Here is a 20038-nt window from a genome sequence, read left to right on the forward strand (position 1 = left end):
ATATCTCTCTCTCCTCTCCATCCTGGGGGTCTCAACGTGTATCTCTCTCTCTCTCCTCTCCATCCTGGGGGTCTCAACGTGTATCTCTCTCCTCTCCATCCTGGGGATCTCAATGTGGATCTCTCTCTCCTCTCCATCCTGGGGGTCTCAACGTGTATCTCTCTCTCCTCTCCATCCTGGGGGTCTCAACGTGTATCTCTCTCTCTCTCCTCTCCATCCTGGGGGTCTCAATGTGTATCTCTCTCTCCTCTCCATCCTGGGGGTCTCAATGTGTATCTCTCTCTCCTCTCCATCCTGGGGGTCTCAACGTGTATCTCTCTCTCCTCTCCATCCTGGGGGTCTCAACGTGTATCTCTCTCTCCTCTCCATCCTGGGGGTCTCAACGTGTATCTCTCTCTCCTCTCCATCCTGGGGGTCTCAACGTGTATCTCTCTCTCTCTCCTCTCCATCCTGGGGGTCTCAATGTGTATCTCTCTCTCTCCTCTCCATCCTGGGGGTCTCAACGTGTATCTCTCTCTCTCTCTCCTCTCCATCCTGGGGGTCTCAATGTGTATCTCTCTCTCTCCTCTCCATCCTGGGGGTCTCAACGTGTATCCCTCTCTCTCTCTCCTCTCCATCCTGGGGGTCTCAATGTGTATCTCTCTCTCTCTCTCCTCTCCATCCTGGGGGTCTCAATGTGTATCTCTCTCTCTCCTCCATCCTGGGGGTCTCAACGTGTATCTCTCTCTCTCTCTCTCCTCTCCATCCTGGGGGTCTCAATGTGTATCTCTCTCTCTCCTCTCCATCCTGGGGGTCTCAATGTGTATCTCTCTCTCCTCTCCATCCTGGGGGTCTCAACGTGTATCTCTCTCTCCTCTCCATCCTGGGGGTCTCAACGTGTATATCTCTCTCTCCTCTCCATCCTGGGGGTCTCAACGTGTATATCTCTCTCTCCTCTCCATCCTGGGGGTCTCAACGTGTATATCTCTCTCTCCTCTCCATCCTGGGGGTCTCAACGTGTATATCTCTCTCTCCTCTCCATCCTGGGGGTCTCAACATGTATATCTCTCTCTCCTCTCCATCCTGGGGGTCTCAACGTGTATATCTCTCTCCTCTCCATCCTGGGGGTCTCAACGTGTATCTCTCTCTCCTCTCCATCCTGGGGGTCTCAACGTGTATCTCTCTCTCCTCTCCATCCTGGGGGTCTCAACGTGTATCTCTCTCTCCTCTTCATCCTGGGGGTCTCAACGTGTATCTCTCTCTCTCTCCTCTCCATCCTGGGGGTCTCAATGTGTATCTCTCTCTCTCCTCTCCATCCTGGGGGTCTCAATGTGTATCTCTCTCTCTCCTCTCCATCCTGGGGGTCTCAACGTGTATCTCTCCTCTCCATCCTGGGGGTCTCAACGTGTATATCTCTCTCCTCTCCATCCTGGGGGTCTCAACGTGTATCTCTCTCTCTCCTCTCCATCCTGGGGGTCTCAACGTGTAACTCTCTCTCTCTTCTCTCCATCCTGGGGGTCTCAATGTGTATCTCTCTCTCTCTCTCCTCTCCTTCAGGAGGAGCTGGTGTCTCGTGTGGAGAAGATGCGTCAGGCCATTCTAGATGGCATCAACTTTACTCGTCCTCCCCCTCTCCCCCTCTTTCCTTCCTCCACCCTCCCCCTTCTACCCCCTATCCCCCCCTCTACCCCCCAGCCCATGGGTAACATGCCCCCCACTACCACCCTCATCATCCTCACCACCACCCAAATGATCCTCACCACCACCCTCATCATCCTCACCACCACCCAGCCCAGCATCGACCCAGAGGCTTCCCAGGTAAACAACAAACAAACGCATACACACACGCATACACAGTATACACCCAGTTCACACATATATAGACATGCCTTGGTGTTTGTTTGACAGAATAGAAACACCCAGATCATCATTGTACTGATAGGTGTTCCAACTATACCATTTTCAACACTTATGGAAAACATTCTCATCCGGTCTGTCTCCCCAGGTCTGCGGTCGATCCCCCCTCAGGGAGGAAAGTTGGAGATAGCCGGCATGGTGGTGGGCCAGTGGGCCGGGAACAAACCACTGCGTGGCAGAGGGGGGCTCAACATGCAGGTGGTGTCGGTCGGAGCAGGGAGAGGGTGAGACTCTGGCTGCTCTTTAAATTAAGCTGTTTATATAAAATAACCTTTTACTGATCTCTCCCCGTCTATATATAATATAACCTTTTACTGATCTCTCTCTCCCCGTCTCTCTCTCTCTCCACGTTTCTCTCCCCGTCTCTCTCTTTCCCCGTATCTCTCTCCACGTCTCTCTCTCTCTTTCCCCGTCTCTCTCTCTCTTTCCCCGTCTCTCTCTCCCCGTCCTTCTCTCTCCCCGTCCTTCTCTCTCCCCGTCCTTCTCTCTCCCCGTCTCTCTCGCCCCGTCTCTCTCTTTCCCCGTCTCTCTCTCTCTCTCCACGTTTCTCTCCCCGTCTCTCTCTCTCCCTGTCTCTCTCTCTCTCCCCCGTCTCTCTCTCCCCGTCTCTCTCTCTCTCTCTCCCCGTCTCTCTCTCTCTCTCTCCCCGTCTCTCTCTCCCCGTCTCTCTCTCTCTCTCCCCGTCTCTCTCTCTCTCTCTCCCCGTCTCTCTCTCTCTCCCCGTCTATCTCTCTCTCTCTCCCCGTCTTTCTCTCTCCCCGTCTCTCTCTCTCTCCCCGTCTCTCTCTCTCTCCCCGTCTCTCTCTCTCTCCCCGTCTCTCTCTCTCCCCGTCTCTCTCTCTCTCTCCCGTCTCTCTCTCTCTCTCTCCCCGTCTCTCTCTCTCTCTCCCCGTCTCTCTCTCTCTCTCCCCGTCTCTCTCTCTCTCTCTCCCCGTCTCTCTCTCTCTCTCTCCCCGTCTCTCTCTCCCCGTCTCTCTCTCTCTCTCCGTCTCTCTCTCTCCCCGTCTCTCTCTCTCTCTCTCCCCGTCTCTCCCTCTCTCTCCCCGTCTCTCTCTCTCTCCCCGTCTCTCTCTCTCTCTCTCTCCCGTCTCTCTCTCTCTCTCTCCCCGTCTCTCTCTCTCTCTCCCCGTCTCTCTCTCTCTCTCCCCGTCTCTCTCTCTCTCTCCCCGTCTCTCTCTCTCTCTCCCCGTCTCTCTCTCTCTCTCTCCCCGTCTCTCTCTCTCTCTCTCCCGTCTCTCCCTCTCTCTCCCCGTCTCTCTCTCTCTCCCCGTCTCTCTCTCTCTCTCCCCGTCGCTCTCTCTCCCCGTCTCTCTCTCGCTCTCTCTCCACGTCTCGCGCTCTCTCTCCACGTCTCGCTCTCTCTCCACGTCTCTCTCTCTCTCTCCACGTCTCTCTCTCTCTCCACGTCTCTCTCTCTCTCTCTCCACGTCTCTCTCTCTCTCTCCACGTCTCTCTCTCTCTCTCTCCACGTCTCTCTCTCTCTCTCTCTCTCTCTCTCCACGTCTCTCTCTCTCTCTCTCCACGTCTCTCTCTCTCTCTCTACCTCTCTCTCTCCACGTCTCTCTCTCTCTCTCCACGTCTCTCTCTCTCTCACGTCTCTCTCTCTCCCGTCTCTCTCTCTCACGTCTCTCTCTCTCCACGTCTCTCTCTCTCCACGTCTCTCTCTCTCTCCACGTCTCTCTCTCTCCACGTCTCTCTCTCTCTCCACGTCTCTCTCTCTCCCGTCTCTCTCTCTCCACGTCTCTCTCTCTCCCCGTCTCTCTCTCTCCCCGTCTCTCTCTCTCCCCGTCTCTCTCTCTCCCCGTCTCTCTCTCTCCCCGTCTCGCTCTCTCTCCCCGTCTCGCTCTCTCTCCCCGTCTCGCTCTCTCTCCCGTCTCGCTCTCTCTCCACGTCTCGCTCTCTCTCCACGTCTCGCTCTCGCTCTCTCTCCACGTCTCGCTCTGTCTCCACGTCTCTCTCTCTCTCCTCTCTCTCTCCACGTCTCTCTCTCTCCTCTCTCTCTCTCTCTCCACGTCTCTCTCTCTCTCCACGTCTCTCTCCACGTCTCTCTCTCTCTCCACGTCTCTCTCTCTCTCCCCGTCTCTCTCTTTCTCTCCCCGTCTCTCTCTCTCTCTCCACGTCTCTCTCCACGTCTCTCTCTCTCTCACGTCTCTCTCTCTCTCCCCGTCTCTCTCTGTCTTTCACCGTCTCTCTCATGCTCTCCCCGTCTATCTCGCTCCCCGTCTCTCTCTCTCTGTCTCTCCCCGTCTCTTTCTCTCCCCGTCTCTCTCTCTCTTTCTCTCCCCGTCTCTCTCTCTCTTTCTCTCCCCCGTCTCTCTCTCTCTTTCTCTCCCCGTCTCTCTCTCTCTCCACGTCTCTCTCTCTCTCTCCACGTCTCTCTCTCTCTCCACATCTCTCTCTCTCACGTCTCTCTCTCCTCTTTCTCTCTCCACGTCTCTCTCTCCTCTTTCTCTCTCTCCACGTCTCTCTCTCCTCTCTCTCTCTCTCTCTCTCTCTCTCCACATCTCTCTCTCTCTCCACATCTCTCTCTCTCTCCACGTCTCTCTCTCTCTCTCCACGTCTCTCTCTCTCTCCACGTCTCTCTCTCTCTCCACGTCTCGCTCTCTCTCCACGTCTCGCTCTCTCTCCACGTCTCTCTCTCTCTCCATGTCTCTCTCTCTCTCCCCGTCTCTCTTTCTCTCCCCATCTCTCTCTCTTTCTCTCTCTCTCCCCGTCTCTCTCTCTCTTTCTCTCCCCGTCTCTCTCTCTCTTTCTCTCCCCGTCTCTCTCTCTCTTTCTCTCCCCGTGTCTCTCTCTCTCTGGCTCTCCCCGTCTCTCTCTCTCTTGCTCTCCCCGTCTCTCTCTCTCTTTCTCTCCCCGTCTCTCTCTCTCTTTCTCTCCCCCTCTCTCTCTCTTTCTCTCCCCGTGTCTCTCTCTCTCTGTCTCTCCCCGTCTCTCTCTCTCTGTCTCCCCGTCTCTCTCTCGCTCCCCGTCTCTCTCTCTCTGTCTCTCCCCGTCTCTCTCTTGCTCTCCCCGTCTCTCTCTCGCTCCCCGTCTCTCTCTCTCTGTCTCTCCCCGTCTCTCTCACGCTCCCCGTCTCTCGCTCCCCCTGTTTCTCTCGCTCTCTGTCCCTCTCTCCAGAAGGGGTAAGGACATCCCAGCGAAAGCAGGACGAGGAGTTAAAAAGGTGACTGCCAAGTCATTAAGGTTGGGCCATTTTATGATTGCATCGTCTATCGACGATGTTTGACTGCCATCGTTGACTGTGACGATATCATGATGTCACAAAATATGTTTTGGCATATTTGAGTCTGGCAGCACACAACAGGGCTGTGCAGTGAGCACACAGTAGGGCAACATACCAAATGGTCTGTTCCCTATTGGCCTTCGCCTCAATGGTCTATACATATGTGGTAGGTAGACTATTAACTTAATGCAAGAGAACAATGTAGCTTGTAGAAGAGACCAGAGCAAAATGTCAGCTAGGTCCTAACATGGTTTTTTGTCTCCTCTCCAATGTGGGATAATAATGGACCTTTTGCAGCACATACTCTGTGTCTTATTGTTTCAAAATCTTAATTTCCCTTTTTCCATTTGAATGGGATTTGTTAGACTAGGCATAGCCTACTCTTTGATGATCAACCATGGAATGAGTCTATAGACCTGAGTTCCATCTCAGTTTGTGAATAAAAACATAGGCGCTGGAAAGGGGAGACTCACCAACACTATGGTGGGCACTGTTTTGCTCTCCCACCCCCACAAGTGTCGGGACTCCTCTGAAGGTAACCGCTACCGGGTTGTAAAGGGAAGTATGAAGGTACTTCACTCAAGAAAAGGGTTTAATATGTGTAACAAAAATATGTACATAGACATAACAAAAATTTGGAGTCGTTTAGAAATGTCCTTGTTTTTGAAAGAAAAGTACATTTTTTTGTCCATTAAAATAACATCAAATTGATCAGAAATACAGTGTAGACATTGTTAATGTTGTAAATGACTATTGAAGCTGGAAACGGCTGATTTTTAATGGAATATATACAATTGAAGTCTGAAGTTTACATACACTTAGGTTGGAGTCATTAAAACTAGTTTTTCAACCACTCCACACATTTCTTGTTAACAAATTATAGTTTTGCCAAGTCGGTTAGGACATCTACTGTGTGCATGACACAAGTCATTTTTCTAACAATTGTTTAGACAGATTATTTCACTTATAATTCACTATATCACAATTCCAGTGGGTCAGAAGTTTACATACACTAAGTTGACTGTGTCTTTAAACAGCTTGGAAAATTCCAGAAAATGATGTCATGGCTTTAGAAGTTTCTGATAGGCTAATTGACATCATTTGAGTCAATTAGAGGTGTACCTGTGGATGTATTTCAAGGCCCACCTTCAAACTCAATGCCTCTTTGCTTGACATCATGGGAAAATCAAAAGAAATCAGCCAAGACCTCAGAAAAATAAATGTAGACCTCCACAAGTCTGGTTCATCCTTGAGAGCAATTTCCAAATGCGTGAATGTACCACTATCATCTGTACAAACAATAGTGCGCAAGTATAAACACCATGGGACCACGCAGCCGTCACACCGCTCAGGAAGGAGACACGTTCTGTCTCCAGAGATGAATGTACTTTGGTGCGAAAAGTGCAAATCAATCCCAGAACAACAGCAAAGGACTTGTGAAGATGCTGGAGGAAACAGGTACAAAAGTATCTATATCCACAGTAAAACGGGTCCTATATCGACATAACCTGAAAGGCCGCTCAGCAAGGAAGAAGCCACTGCTCCAAAACCGCCATAGAAAAGCCAGACTACGGTTTGCAACTGCACATGGGGACAAAGATTGTACTTTTTGGAGAAATGTCCTCTGGTCTGATGAAACAAAAATAACTGTTTGGCCATAATGACCATCGTTATGTTTGTAGGAAAAAGGGGGAGGCTTGCAAGCCGAAGAACACCATCCCAACCGTGAAGCACGGGGGTGGCAGCATCATGTTGTGGGGGTGCTTTGCTGCAGGAGGGACTGGTGCACTTCACAAAATAGATGGCATCATGAGGCAGGAAAATGATGTGAATATTTTGAAGCAACATCTCCAGACATCAGTCAGGAAGTTAAAGCTTGGTCGCAAATGGGTCTTCCAAATGGACAATGAGCCCAAGCATACTTCCAAGGTTGTGTCAAAATGGCTTAAGGACAACAAAGTCATTGTATTGTATCACAAAGCCCTGACCTCAATCCTATAGAAAATGTGTGGGTAGAACTGAAAAAGCTTGTGTGAGCAAGGAGGCCTACAAACCTGACTCAGTTACACCAGCTCTGTCAAAACTCTGCCAAAATTCTCCCAACTTATTGTGGAAAGCTTGGGGAAGGCTATCCGAAACATTTGACCCAAGTTAAACCATTTAAAGACAATGCTACCAAATACTAATTGAGTGTATGTAAACTTCTGACCCTCTGGGAATGTGATGAAGGAAATAAAAGCTGAAATAACTACTATTATTCTGACATTTCACATTCTTAAAATAAAGTGGTGATCCTAACTGACCTAAGACAGGCAATTTTTACTAGGATTAAATGTCAGGACTTGTGAAAAACTGAGTTGAAATGGATTTGGCTAAGGTTTTTATAAATCTCTGACTTCAACTGTATATAGGCGTACAGAGGCCCATTATCAGCAACCATCACTCCTGTGTTCCAATGGCATGTTGTGTTAGCTAATCCAAGTTTATAATTTTAAAAGGCTAATTGATCATTAGAAAACCCTTTTGCAATTATGTTAGCACAGCTGAAAGCTGCTGTTCTGATTAAAGAAGCAATAAAACTGGCCTCCTTTAGACTAGTTGATTATCTGGAGCATCAGCATTTGTGGGTTCGATTACAGGCTCAAAATGGCCAGAAACAAAGCACTTTCTAAGTGACCCCAAACTTTTGAATGGTAGTGTATATTTTATATTTGAGATTCTTTAAAGTAGCCACCCTTTGCCTTGAAGACATATTTGCATACTTTGGAGTTCTCTCAACCAGCTTCACCTGGAATTATTTTCCAACAGTCTTGAAGTCCCACATATGCTGAGCACTTGTTGACTGCTTTTCCTTCACTCTGCGGTTCCAAATCATCCCACACCATCTCAATTGGGGTGATTTGCTCCGGCCCTCGTCGGATGTGGCAGGGTTTGCAAACTATTACAGACTACAAAGGGAAGCACAGCAGAGAGCTGCCCAGTGACACGAGCCTACCAGAAGAGCTAAATTACTTCTATGCTCGCTTCGAGGCAAGTTACACTGAAACATGCATGAGAGCATCATCTGTTCCGAACGACTGGTGTGATCACGCTCTCCGCAGCCAATGTGAGTAAGACCTTTAAAAAGGTGAACATTCACCAGGCCACAGGGCCAGACGGATTACCAGGGTGTGTACTCCGAGCATGCGCTGAACAACTGGCAAGTGTCTTCACTGACATTTTCAACCTGTCCCTGTCTGAGTCTGTAATACCAACATGTTTCAAGCAGACCACCATAGTCCCTGTGCCCAAGAACACTAAGGTAACCTGCCTAAATGGCTACCGACCCGTAGCACTCACGTCTGTAGCCATCAAGCTGGTCATGGCTCACATTAACACCATCATCCCAGAAACCCTAGACCCACTCCAATGTGCATACTGCCCCAACAGATCCTCAGATGATGCCATCTCTATTGCACTCCACACTGCCCTTTCCCACCTGGACAGAAGGAACACCTATGTGAGAATGCTATTCATTGACTACAGCTCATCGTTCAACACCATAGTTATCTCAAAGCTCATCACTAAGCTAAGGACCCTGGGACTAAACCCCTCCCTCTGCAACTGGATCCTGGACTTCCTGGCGGGCCACCCCCAGGTGGTGAGGGTAGGTAACAACACATCCGCCATGCTGATCCTCAACACGGGGGCACCTCAGGGGTGTGTGCTCAGTCCCCTCCTGTACTCCCTGTTCACTCATGACTGCACGGCCAGGCACGAGTAGAAACACCATCATTAAGTTTTATGATGACAACAACGACGATACAGCCTATAGAGAGGAGATCAGAGACCTGGCTATGTGGTATCAGGACAACAACCTCTCCCTCAATGTGAGCAAGACAAAGGAGCTGATCGTGGACTACAGGAAAAGGAGGACCGAGCACGCCCCTACTAACATCGACGGGGCTGTAGTGGAGCTGGTCAAGAGTTTTTTTTCAAATTCCTTGGTGTCTACATCACCAACAAACTATCATAGTCCACACACCAAGGCAGTCGTGAAGAGGGCAAGACAACACCTTTCCCCTCTCAGGAGACTGAAAAGATTTGGCATGGGTCCCCAGATCCTTGAAAAGTTCTACAGCTGCACCATTGAGAGCATCCTGACCAGTTCCATCGCCACCTGGTATGGCAACTGCTCGGCATCTGACCGTAAGGCGCTACAGAGGGTAGTGCGTACGACTCAGTACATCACTGGGGCCAAGCTTCCTGACATCCAGGACCTGTATATCAGAGGGTAGTGCGTACGGCCCAGTACATCACTGGGGCCAAGCTTCCTGACATCCAGGACCTGTATAATAGGCAGTGTCAGAGGAAAGCCCAAAAATTTGTCAGAGACTCCAGTCACACAAATCGTAGACTGTTCTCTCTACTATCGCACGGCAAGCAGTACCGGAGCCCCAAGTCTAGGACCAAAAGTCTCCTTAACAGCTTCTACCCCCAAGCCATTAGACTGCTGAACAATTAATCAAATGGCCCCCGGACTATTACATTGACCCCCCTCCCCATTTTGTTTTGTACACTGCTGCTACTCGCTGTTTATCATCTATGGATAGTCACTTCATCCCTACCTACATGTACAAATGACCTCAACTAACCTGTACCCATAACCTGTAACCTGCACATTGACCCTGTAAATAGTCTCGTTATTGTTATTTTGTTACATTTTTTTTATTTTTTTACTTTAGTTAATTTGGTAAATATTTTCTTAACTATTCTTGAACTGCACTGTTGGTTAAGGGCTTGTCAGTAAGCATTTCACAGTAAAGTCTACTCTTGTTGTATTCGGCGCATGTGACAAATAAAGTTTGATTTGATTTAGCAATGACTTTGTGACTGTGGTAACTCGTGAAAACGGAATGTAACTTGATGGAATAATGTCCAGATAATAAGATAAAACAATAATAGCCTACACTTTATATATATATTTGAAGGTAGGCTAATATAAATATTATCTGATTATTTTTGACAAGACAAACATAGGCCTACCAGTTAGAAAATAATTTGTAGACTAGATTAAATAATTAACTAGGCCTAATACTGTTTTCAACAATGATTTAATGAGATTGATTGTGGCTTTACTAACAATTTAAATAAAAAATAATGACATTACCAACCAAATCACAGTTCTGTGATCAGGGCTTTAGTAAAGAAGGCTCTTTATTAAAGAGAGGTAGCTGTAGCTAACTAACTCTAAGTAAACATGAACTCTCTCTCCTCCCCCAGACACATTCCCCCTCCTCCACCAGCCCCACCAAGCCTGAGGAGGAGGAGGAGCCTAACTCGGGGGCCGTGACCCAGCAGCTGAATGGCAGCCCTGCAGCCTCCGGTATTGGCCAGCCTCTGGATCTGCCCCCACTGGCCCATCCAATCCCGTGTGCCTTAGCAAGCAGAGACAACCAAACAGAGGAGGCCCCCTGTTGCCTTGACGACTGTCCTTCAGACGGAACACTAACGAAGGAGGCGTGATGAGGCTTTCCCAGAATGCACCAGGGTGTTCTGAAAAAGCTGTCTGTGTTTCACTGCCCCTTGATTTTGTCATGTAGTTTTATTTTATCTTAACGATCAGAGGTTTTTCTCCATGAGTCCATATGTATGTAAGCCCCTGCCTACCTAAAGCACCGCCCCCATGGCCCGTCGCTATAGTAACCCCAGCCCACTGTCTCATGATGTTCTGATGGTCCCTCCCTACTGTTAATATTCCTACCGGGATCCTTGCGGTTAGACTTGAACTACGGTGTTTAGTCGTAGTGTGTTTAGATACACTAACGTCGACACTACCACACACTGTTGGCTAGGTGCCTGGGTTTGGTTGCCGGGTGTGTCGGTTGTTGCCATAGGGACCTCATGGTGAGCTCAGAGTTCCAGGAGTGTTGGACTCTAGAAGTGTCAGAGGAGGAATAGCGAAAGAGGAGGATGACGAACGAATGAGTGCAGTGTTTGTGTGCTAAATAAGCCCGGTTTACCACCAATAATGATTTATTCGTGTTAGCCGCGCCACTAACCACCCAGAGCGCGTGTTTGCATTGCTCTAACCCTTCAGTAGCATTTGCACCGCCGCACCGCTAATTCATTAGCATGCTAACGTAGCCCACACCTTGGATAACATGAGCACTTGCCCTAATATGTTATCATGCTAAGTTAGCCTAGCCCAGCTGTATTTAGACCCCCTGACCACAGATGTAATGTATGTACGCACCTTAACCTGACGCTCCAACGTATGGAAGTTCTTACCCCTATATTAGATTATATCCCCTATGCTCTGATTGTATATCCCAACAGAGAGCACTTACTAATGTTGGATTTATTGATTATTATTGACCAGACCCCTAGACAGTTTGTCTGAGAGAGTTCCCTTCAGACCTAAGAAATCACTTTGATCATTGACCTCAAGGTCTATTTTAAAATGGCCTTTGTGTTGTGCAAACGAGACCTGTTTGAATGTGATCAGAGTAGGGCTGCACAATTCATCCAAACCGCAATATTGACATGTGCAATATCCATATCGCAATATTTTGCAACCCCACTCAGCCGTGTGTACGGTCCGTTATTATAGTTGACTCTGTCGTCCCTCTCCTCTTGCGGCTGCTTCCTACAACTCAAGCATGACTGTTCCTCTTCTGTTAGATTCACTAGAAGCTTCCATGCTGTTCTGTTAGGTCAAATGCAGTCAACACATTGTTCCAAACAAGAATGATGCTGCTTTCCACTTAGCTTCTTAATATAAATCATTATATTTCTCTGATTCCAACTGTGTTTTGATCGATCACAGGTCAAATTGTAACATGTGTTCAAAGTAAATAAAATGCTCCAATATGGTGCAGCCCTAGAACGGCGTGGTCTTCAGAAGAAGCACATTTAGTTTTAAAAGGAATCCTCTAGCAGGTCAAAACATTCACGCGATCAGAGATAGAGGACATCTTTGTATCTGTACCGTTACTGCATCTATGACAGTATGGGCAGCTCTATTGAGCCTAGCTTCATTTTAAAGTAGTCTATTTTCTTCACAGTTAGCTAATCCCTCCCAGTTTGACATGACTTCAACAGGGTCACCAGGAGGGATCAGCCAATGAAGTTGGGAGGCCCACACAGTCGACTACATTAAAATGGTGGAAGCGCTCAATGGCGCTGCCCAGGCTAATACGGCCTGTTGGCCAGTAGAGGCCTCTCTCATTCTCTATGGGCCAAGTATGGTGCCACGTCAGAGGACGGGAGGGTCAGGGCTTAAAGGTCAGAGTGCTGACGCTACCAAGCTCCTCTTCTGACTGGCACCTTGTCTAAATGAACCCAAGGCTGCATCTGAAATGGCATTCCCTGCGTAGTGCATCAGAAGCAGTGCATTATGGGGGTAGGTTGCCTTTAGAGACAAGACCTGATGAAGTCCCAAAGCATAGACCCACACTAGCCTTGTCAGCTGGCTGGCCAATCAGGACAGGCCTGGTAGCACCGCCTGGTGATTGGTTAGCAGTTTCCACTGCGATAGCCCAGCATTCTAAGCTCTTTATCTAACAGGAAGCACTTCCCCCAAACCACTTAGCCAATCAGCAGGGGATTAAGGTGAGAACACTTGCATGTTCCGCCCACAATCTAAAGATCCTAAATAGTTTTAATGTTAAACTCTTTATGTTGTCATCATTATAGTAGAGGATAAAGTATAATTTTAATAGGTCTGCTCTGAGACCAATCAGAGTATTGACTTGTTTTAATGTTAGTAGAAGACTACAGAGAGATAGCAGAGAGGAATCAATTTTAATGTTATTAGAAGACTACAGAGAGATAGCAGAGAGGAATCAATTTTAATGTTAGTAGAAGACTGCAGAGAGGAATCCATTTTAATGTTAGTAGGAGACTACAGAGAGATAGCAGAGAGGAATCAGTTTTAATGTTAGTAGGAGACTACAGAGAGATAGCAGAGAGGAATCAGTTTTAATGTTAGTAGGAGACTACAGAGAGATAGCAGAGAGGAATCAGTTTTAATGTTAGTAGGAGACTACAGAGAGATAGCAGGGACTAACCTCTACAGGACTGTCAGACAATAGTAACTATGTTGGACCTAGTTCTACAGGGCTGTCAGACAATAGTAACCGTGTTGGACCTAGTTCTACAGGACTGTCAGACAATAGTAACCGTGTTGGACCTAGTTCTACAGGACTGTCAGACAATAGTAACCGTGTTGGACCTAGTTCTACAGGACTGTCAGACAATAGTAAACCTAGTTCTACAGGACTGTCAGTGTTGGACCTAGTTCTACAGGACTGTCAGACAATAGTAACCGTGTTGGACCTAGTTCTACAGGACTGTCAGACAATAGTAACCGTGTTGGACCTAGTTCTACAGGACTGTAGTTGACACAAACAGAAAAGGTCTGGCTGCTAAGTAGTCCAATTGCAGGCCAAACTACCGTAGTAGAATGGAAATAACCCCGCAGAGCGCACAGTTGCCAGAACAACCATAACATCTGAATAGAGACAGCACTTCAACCCACATGGGTTTGGATTTCTGCGGCTCATGACTGTGTTGTGGGACTGTTTACAAGCAAATAGAGAGTTTTGGGATTAATTCCACATCAAGTATTTGGAACAACAATCTTTTAGGGATATCTAGCAGACAGAGTTGAACCTGGATGGAGAAGAGCCCCACTGGTCATATAATACCCAGCATGACTAGACGACTACGACTCATACATACATATACAGTATAATACTTTAACCTTTAACCTTTCATTACTGTAGTACAATAAAACGGACCACTGCAGGTCATGAGTATGGCTCTTCAGCCAGGAGGAGTGGTGAGCCTATTTATGTCACTCCACTATCTGACAAAATTACACACGACCCTGTCGACTCATTCCTAACGATACTTACTCATATATACACACAGTACTTGTTAACAGCCCTCCGTGTGTTTGTGCTGAAGTGATGTAATGTTGCTATTCCTCGTTAGTTTCTGTCTGTGGGTGAAGCAGAGAGACTTGGTAACTCTCTACTGTTGTACCGAGCTGCAGTCTGACACACAGCCCTCTCCACCCGTAACAATACTTTCACGCGCACATTGTCATACTCTGAGTTAGACACTAGCTTGATAACGTAAATAACATGATGTCCCATTGTTATCCATGTCTGATTTAGTTTGATTAGATTTTATTGATCAGTGATTTGAATGCTTATCTCAATATCGCTCTGTACACCAACATGCCCTCTTCTCTCTTCAACCCATCTCTCTCTCTCTTCCCATCTCTCTCTCACCTCCCATCTCTCTCTCACCTCCCATCTCTCTCTCTCCTCCCATCTATCTCTCTCTCCTCCCATCTGTTGTCTCTTCAACCCATCTCTCTCTCTCTCTTCCCATCTCTCTCTCACCTCCCATCTCTCTCTCACCTCCCATCTCTCTCTCACTTCCCATCTATCTCTCTCCTCCCATCTGTTGTCTCTTCAACCCATCTCTCTCTCTCCTCCCATCTATCTCTCTCCTCCCATCTGTTGTCTCTTCAACCCATCTCTCTCTCTCTCCTCCCATCTCTCTCTCTCCTCCCATCTCTCTCTCTCCTCCCATCTCTCTCTCTCCTCCCATCTCTCTCCTCCCGTCTCTCTCTCTTCTCCCATCTCTCTCTCTCCTCCCGTCTCTCTCTCCTCCCATCTGTTGTCTCTTCAACCCATCTCTCTCTCTCTCCCATCTCTCCATCTCCTCCCTCTCTCTCTCTCCCATCTCTCTCTCTCCTCCCATCTCTCTCTATCTCCTCCCATCTCTCTCTTCTCCCATCCCTCTCTCTCTCTCTCTCCTCCCATCTGTTGCTCTCTCTCTTCCCATCTCTCTCTCTCCTCCCATCTCTCTCTCTCCCTCTCTCTCTCTCCTCCCATCTCTCTCCCATCTCTCTCTCTCCTCCCATCTCTCTCTCTCCTCCCATCTCCCATCTCCTCCCTCTCTCTCTCTCTTCCCATCTTTCATCGCTCTCTTCCCATCTCTCTCTCTCTCTCCTCCCATCTCTCTCGCTCTCTTCCCATCTCTCTCTCTCTCCTCCCATCTCTCTCTCTCCTCCCATCTCTCTCTCTCTTCCCATCTTTCTCTCTCCTTCCCATCTCTCTCGCTCTCCTCCCATCTCTCTCTCTCTCCTCCCATCTCTCTCTCTCTCTCTCCCATCTCTCTCTCTCTCCTCCCATCTCTCTCTCTCTCCTCCCATCGCTCTCTTCCCATCTCTCTCTCTCTCCTCCCTCTCTCTCTCTCCTCCCATCGCTCTCTTCCCATCTCTCTCGCTCTCCTCCCTCTCTCTCTCTCTCTCCTCCCATCTCTCTTCCCATCTCTCTCTCTTCCCATCTCTCTCTTCCCATCGCTCTCTTCCCATCTCTCTCTTCCCATCTCTCTCTCTCTCTTCCCATCTCTCTCGCTCTCTTCCCATCTCTCTCGCTCTCTTCCCATCTCTCTCGCTCTCTTCCCATCTCTCTCTCTCTCTTCCCATCTCTCTCGCTCTCTTCCCATCTCTCTCTCTCTTCCCATCTCTCTCTCTCTCTTCCCATCTCTCTCTCTTCCCATCTCTCTCTCTTCCCATCTCTCTCTTCCCATCTCTCTCGCTCTCTTCCCATCTCTCTCGCTCTCTTCCCATCTCTCTCTCTCTCCTCCCATCTCTCTCTCTCCTCCCATCTCTCTCTCTCTCCTCCCATCTCTCTTCCCATCTCTCTCTCCTCCCATCTCTCTCTCTCTCCTCCCATCGCTCTCTTCCCATCTCTCTCGCTCTCCTCCCATCTCTCTCCTCCCATCTCTCGCTCTCTTCCCATCTCTCTCTTCCCATCTCTCTCTCTCTCCTCCCATCTCTCTCGCTCTCCTCCCATCTCTCTCGCTCTCTTCCCATCTCTCTCGCTCTCTTCCCATCTCTCTCGCTCTCTTCCCATCTCTCTCGCTCTCTTCCCATCTCTCTCTCTCTCTTCCCATCTCTCTCGCTCTCTTCCCATCTCTCTCGCTCTCTTCCCATCTCTCTCTCTCTCTTCCCATCTCTCTCTCTCTCCTCCCATCTGTTCTCTTCCCCCCCATTTGGTAGTTCTGCTTAAAGCAGCACGTGAAGTAAACACACTGATACACACTTTCACCAACACACACAAATGAAGAGTACCCTACACACACACACAGTACATATCTCCAACCACACAGTACCAATATACACAGTACATATCTCCAACCACACAGTATCAATATACACAGTACATATCTCCAACCACACAGTACCAATATACACAGTACATATCTCCAACCACACAGTACCAATATACACATTAAATATCTCTTGCTCATGTCTCTGTGCTCTCTGTTCCCTCTAGGACCATTTCTATTGGCTGTTTTCTGACCCCGCCCCTAACCACCCCCACTAATATTCTATATCGTGATTAACTTTTCTTAGTGATTATCAGTTTCTCTGTAAACTAGCCAGAATCTGGAAGGAAAAAACTAAACAACAAAAAGAAATCGAACTGTTTTATTCAATTGTACTTTAAACTGTGTTTTTTCTTACTATTTTGAATGTCTCTTCTAACCCTTCTATCAAAGCGTTCGTTTTGAGAGGCTTTAGCCAACCATAGAGATGTAAACTGAAACCATTCAATATATGATCCTTCTCCGTATTTGATATTATGCCATCGATCGTCTTAAAGACCACTTCGCCGTTGTTACTAAGTTAAGTATCGCACGTCAAAACATTTTAAAATAATCATCGTCTCTGCACTACGTTGGTATATTCTGTTTATCGTCCCTTATAAAGATTTAATGGTCAACTCGTCAAGTGAAGCTGAACTTTGCACAGAGTTAGAAGTCTCACATTACCACCCTGAGAACCAAAGTTCACCCCCCTCCCCCGTTTCCCTGCCATGATGGTATGCCCCAAACCAATGACCTATCAAGAGATTCTATGATGACGTCACAGCACGTGTGATTGCTTTACCCCTATAGAGTGGAGTTTTGTGATGAGTAGAACAGAACTGTGTTGGATGCTGTAGGACTGTTATGTGTCAGTACATGGATGGATGAATAGCTACGCCGACTGACTGGTCCAGACAAGATGAGCCTGCAGGGAAAAGAGACAATGAGACATTCCAAATGGCACCCTGTTCCCTATAATAGTGCACTACTTTATACCTTGTGGTGCAGGAAGGTTTCAGTCATGTTTCATTTCTGAGACTCTTATGGTCCTCGTCACGAGTAGTGTTCTAGAAAGGCAACAGGATGTCGTTTGGGATACTGCCAGGGAGATGGCCAGTCAATTTAGGTCACATGGCCAGGTCACATGATTATTTTATGACATCATCCAGGTGTCAGTCTAAATCTCTGTACTACTACATCACCTTCTCAACCAACTAACATGTATACTACAGTACATCATGTAAACTAGCGGTAATGTGAGTACATCATGTACTGTAAGCCACGACCCCCTAAACAACAACATCCGTAAAGGATTCCTCTTCATTATTATGATTATTGCTGTTATGATTATTATTGGTATAATTTGTCATTGTTAGCTAAATGTAAACACCAGAATGTTGTTGTGGAGAGGGCTTTTATATTCTTATGGCTGTGGAGGAAGTGATGTCAGAGGACAGGAACAGGAAGGAAGGAGAGGCGTGATGATGTAAAGATGGTCATGTTTGTTGGGAAATGACATCCAGTGCTGAAATAAAATTTATTCTTATAGGAAAAAAATGAACTTACCGCTGTCAGTGTGTTCTTTTGATCTTTCTGTTTGTCCCCAGTTAGTAAGTGGTCCTTGTTATCTGGGATCCTTGGGACATCCAACTCTGACGTCACTCAATTGAAGTTGAAATGATAAATGGTTAGTGTCATTTTGTTGGTCGGTGGAGCACGCAGGCAGGCAGAAGACAGACCAAAACGCGACTCTGGACGGCGCAGCCATCCAGTCAGAGCGGTGGTGGAAAACGGTCGGAGCCGAGGGAGCTGCATCGGGGGGACTTCGACGGGCTGCGAGAGTGATGAGGTCGACGCTGTCTCATCCACTAGTTAAGCTCAAGGCCAGGAAGCAATGTGGAAAACATGACATTTCGACAGAATATGAAGGCTTTATTCTGGGGGGAAAAAATCCTTCCTCAAAATGCATTGACAATTCTCATTCCAGCTTATCCCGAGTGTGGGAATTCCTCCAGGTCAGAGGGCAATTCTGATGAAGGACTGTGTTCCACAGCTAGTTACAAGTGTGTCAGAGTGGTATAGCCAGTGTGAAGCCCGGGGTTTGACACCATCCACATTAAAAATCTATTGGGCTGAAATATTAGAAGTTTTTTGCAGTTCCAACCGAAGACTGCAGGCCAAAGCCGATTGAATTTGGAAGTTGTTACTCTGCTTGGCAAAGATGGATCTCGATTCATGGCAGACCCTGGCAACGCACAATATCACAAGGGCTGTAAAGCCGAGGTGCTCAGCGCTGAGGAGTTAGGCCAGTTCGTTGAGCTGAGTTCGCAGGCTATTCCTTTGGTTCTCAAAAGACTGGAAGTCCGAGCCACCTGCTCTGACAGGCGTAGGTTTGCGGCTCTCATAACCAGCCGATTAGCAATATTTAACGGGACGAGGCAAAACCAAGTCACCATGTTCAGTGAAAGGGAATTTATGGAAGTTACCCAGGAAAGTGGGGGTCATGATCTGTGTGTTGCAGGCCATAAAACAAACTATAGCTACAGGACCAGTCAAAAGTTTGGACACACCTACTCATTCAAGGGTTTTTCTTTATTTTTACTCTTTTCTACATTGTAGAATAATAGCAAAGACATAAAAACCATGAAATAACACATATGGAATCATGTAGGAATCAGTGTTAAACAAATCAAAATATATTTTATATTTCAAATTCTTCAATTATATCAACAGGATGCTCTTGGCCTGTCAACAGGATGCTCTTGGCCTGTCAACAGGATGCGCTTGGCCTGTCAACAGGATGTGCTTGGCCTGTCAACAGGATGCGCTTGGCCTTTTCAACAGGATGCTCTTGGCCTGTTAACAGGATGCTCCCAGTTCCCACTGCCCTGTCTGGGTCTGGTTACCACACACAAATGTCTCATGCTGTGACGTAAAATGAGTTTCATTCCTGTGCCTCTGTGTGGCCTGTTCTGCCACGCAAAGGTCCACTCTGTTGCGTCTGTAGAGTGTGCCGTCGTCATCGTCCACAAGAAACGGGGAGCGACCCTCTTCAGACAGGAACCGAGCCGCCACCGTCCTGTGTGGTCTCTTCAGACAGGAACCGAGCCGCCACCGTCCTGTGTGGTCTCTTCAGACAGGAACCGGGCCGCCACCGTCCTGTGTGGTCTCTTCAGACAGGAACCGAGCCGCCACCGTCCTGTGTGGTCTCTTCAGACAGGAACCGAGCCGCCACCGTCCTGTGTGGTCTCTTCAGACAGGAACCGAGCCGCCACCGTCCTGTGTGGTCTCTTCAGACAGGAACCGAGCCGCCACCGTCCTGTGTGGTCTCTTCAGACAGGAACCGGGCCGCCACCGTCCTGTGTGGTCTCTTCAGACAGGAACCGAGCCGCCACCGTCCTGTGTGGTCTCTTCAGACAGGAACCGGGCCGCCACCGTCCTGTGTGGTCTCTTCAGACAGGAACCGGGCCGCCACCGTCCTGTGTGGTCTCTTCAGACAGGAACCGGGCCGCCACCGTCCTGTGTGGTCTCTTCAGACAGGAACCGGGCCGCCACCGTCCTGTGTGGTCTCTTCAGACAGGAACCGGGCCGCCACCGTCCCTGTGGTCTCTTCAGACAGGGAGCCGCCACCGTCCTGTGTGGTCTCTTCAGACAGGAACCGGGCCGCCACCGTCCTGTGTGGTCTCTTCAGACAGGAACCGAGCCGCCACCGTCCTGTGTGGTCACCTGGTAATGGTCGCATTTTGATCTGATCTCCAA

The 20038-nt window shown here is 48.2% G+C and overlaps 1 protein-coding gene across 1 annotated transcript in view; it reads left to right on the plus strand.

The window, feature by feature from the left end:
* The window catches only part of LOC112222422 (constitutive coactivator of PPAR-gamma-like protein 2), a 130521-nt gene extending 117206 nt beyond the window's left edge, over nucleotides 1-13315 (plus strand). Inside the window, exons 13-16 of the mRNA XM_042304355.1 lie at nucleotides 1537-1797; nucleotides 1985-2120; nucleotides 5017-5062; nucleotides 10385-13315. Of these exons, the coding sequence (XP_042160289.1) occupies nucleotides 1537-1797; nucleotides 1985-2026 (303 nt within the window). The 3' untranslated portion in view covers nucleotides 2027-2120; nucleotides 5017-5062; nucleotides 10385-13315. The remainder of the gene's footprint in view (nucleotides 1-1536; nucleotides 1798-1984; nucleotides 2121-5016; nucleotides 5063-10384) is intronic.
* Nucleotides 13316-20038: the final 6723 nt, after the last annotated feature.

Source organism: Oncorhynchus tshawytscha, linkage group LG22, assembly GCF_018296145.1.
Source record: "Oncorhynchus tshawytscha isolate Ot180627B linkage group LG22, Otsh_v2.0, whole genome shotgun sequence".
Taxonomy (NCBI): Eukaryota; Metazoa; Chordata; class Actinopteri; order Salmoniformes; family Salmonidae; genus Oncorhynchus; species Oncorhynchus tshawytscha.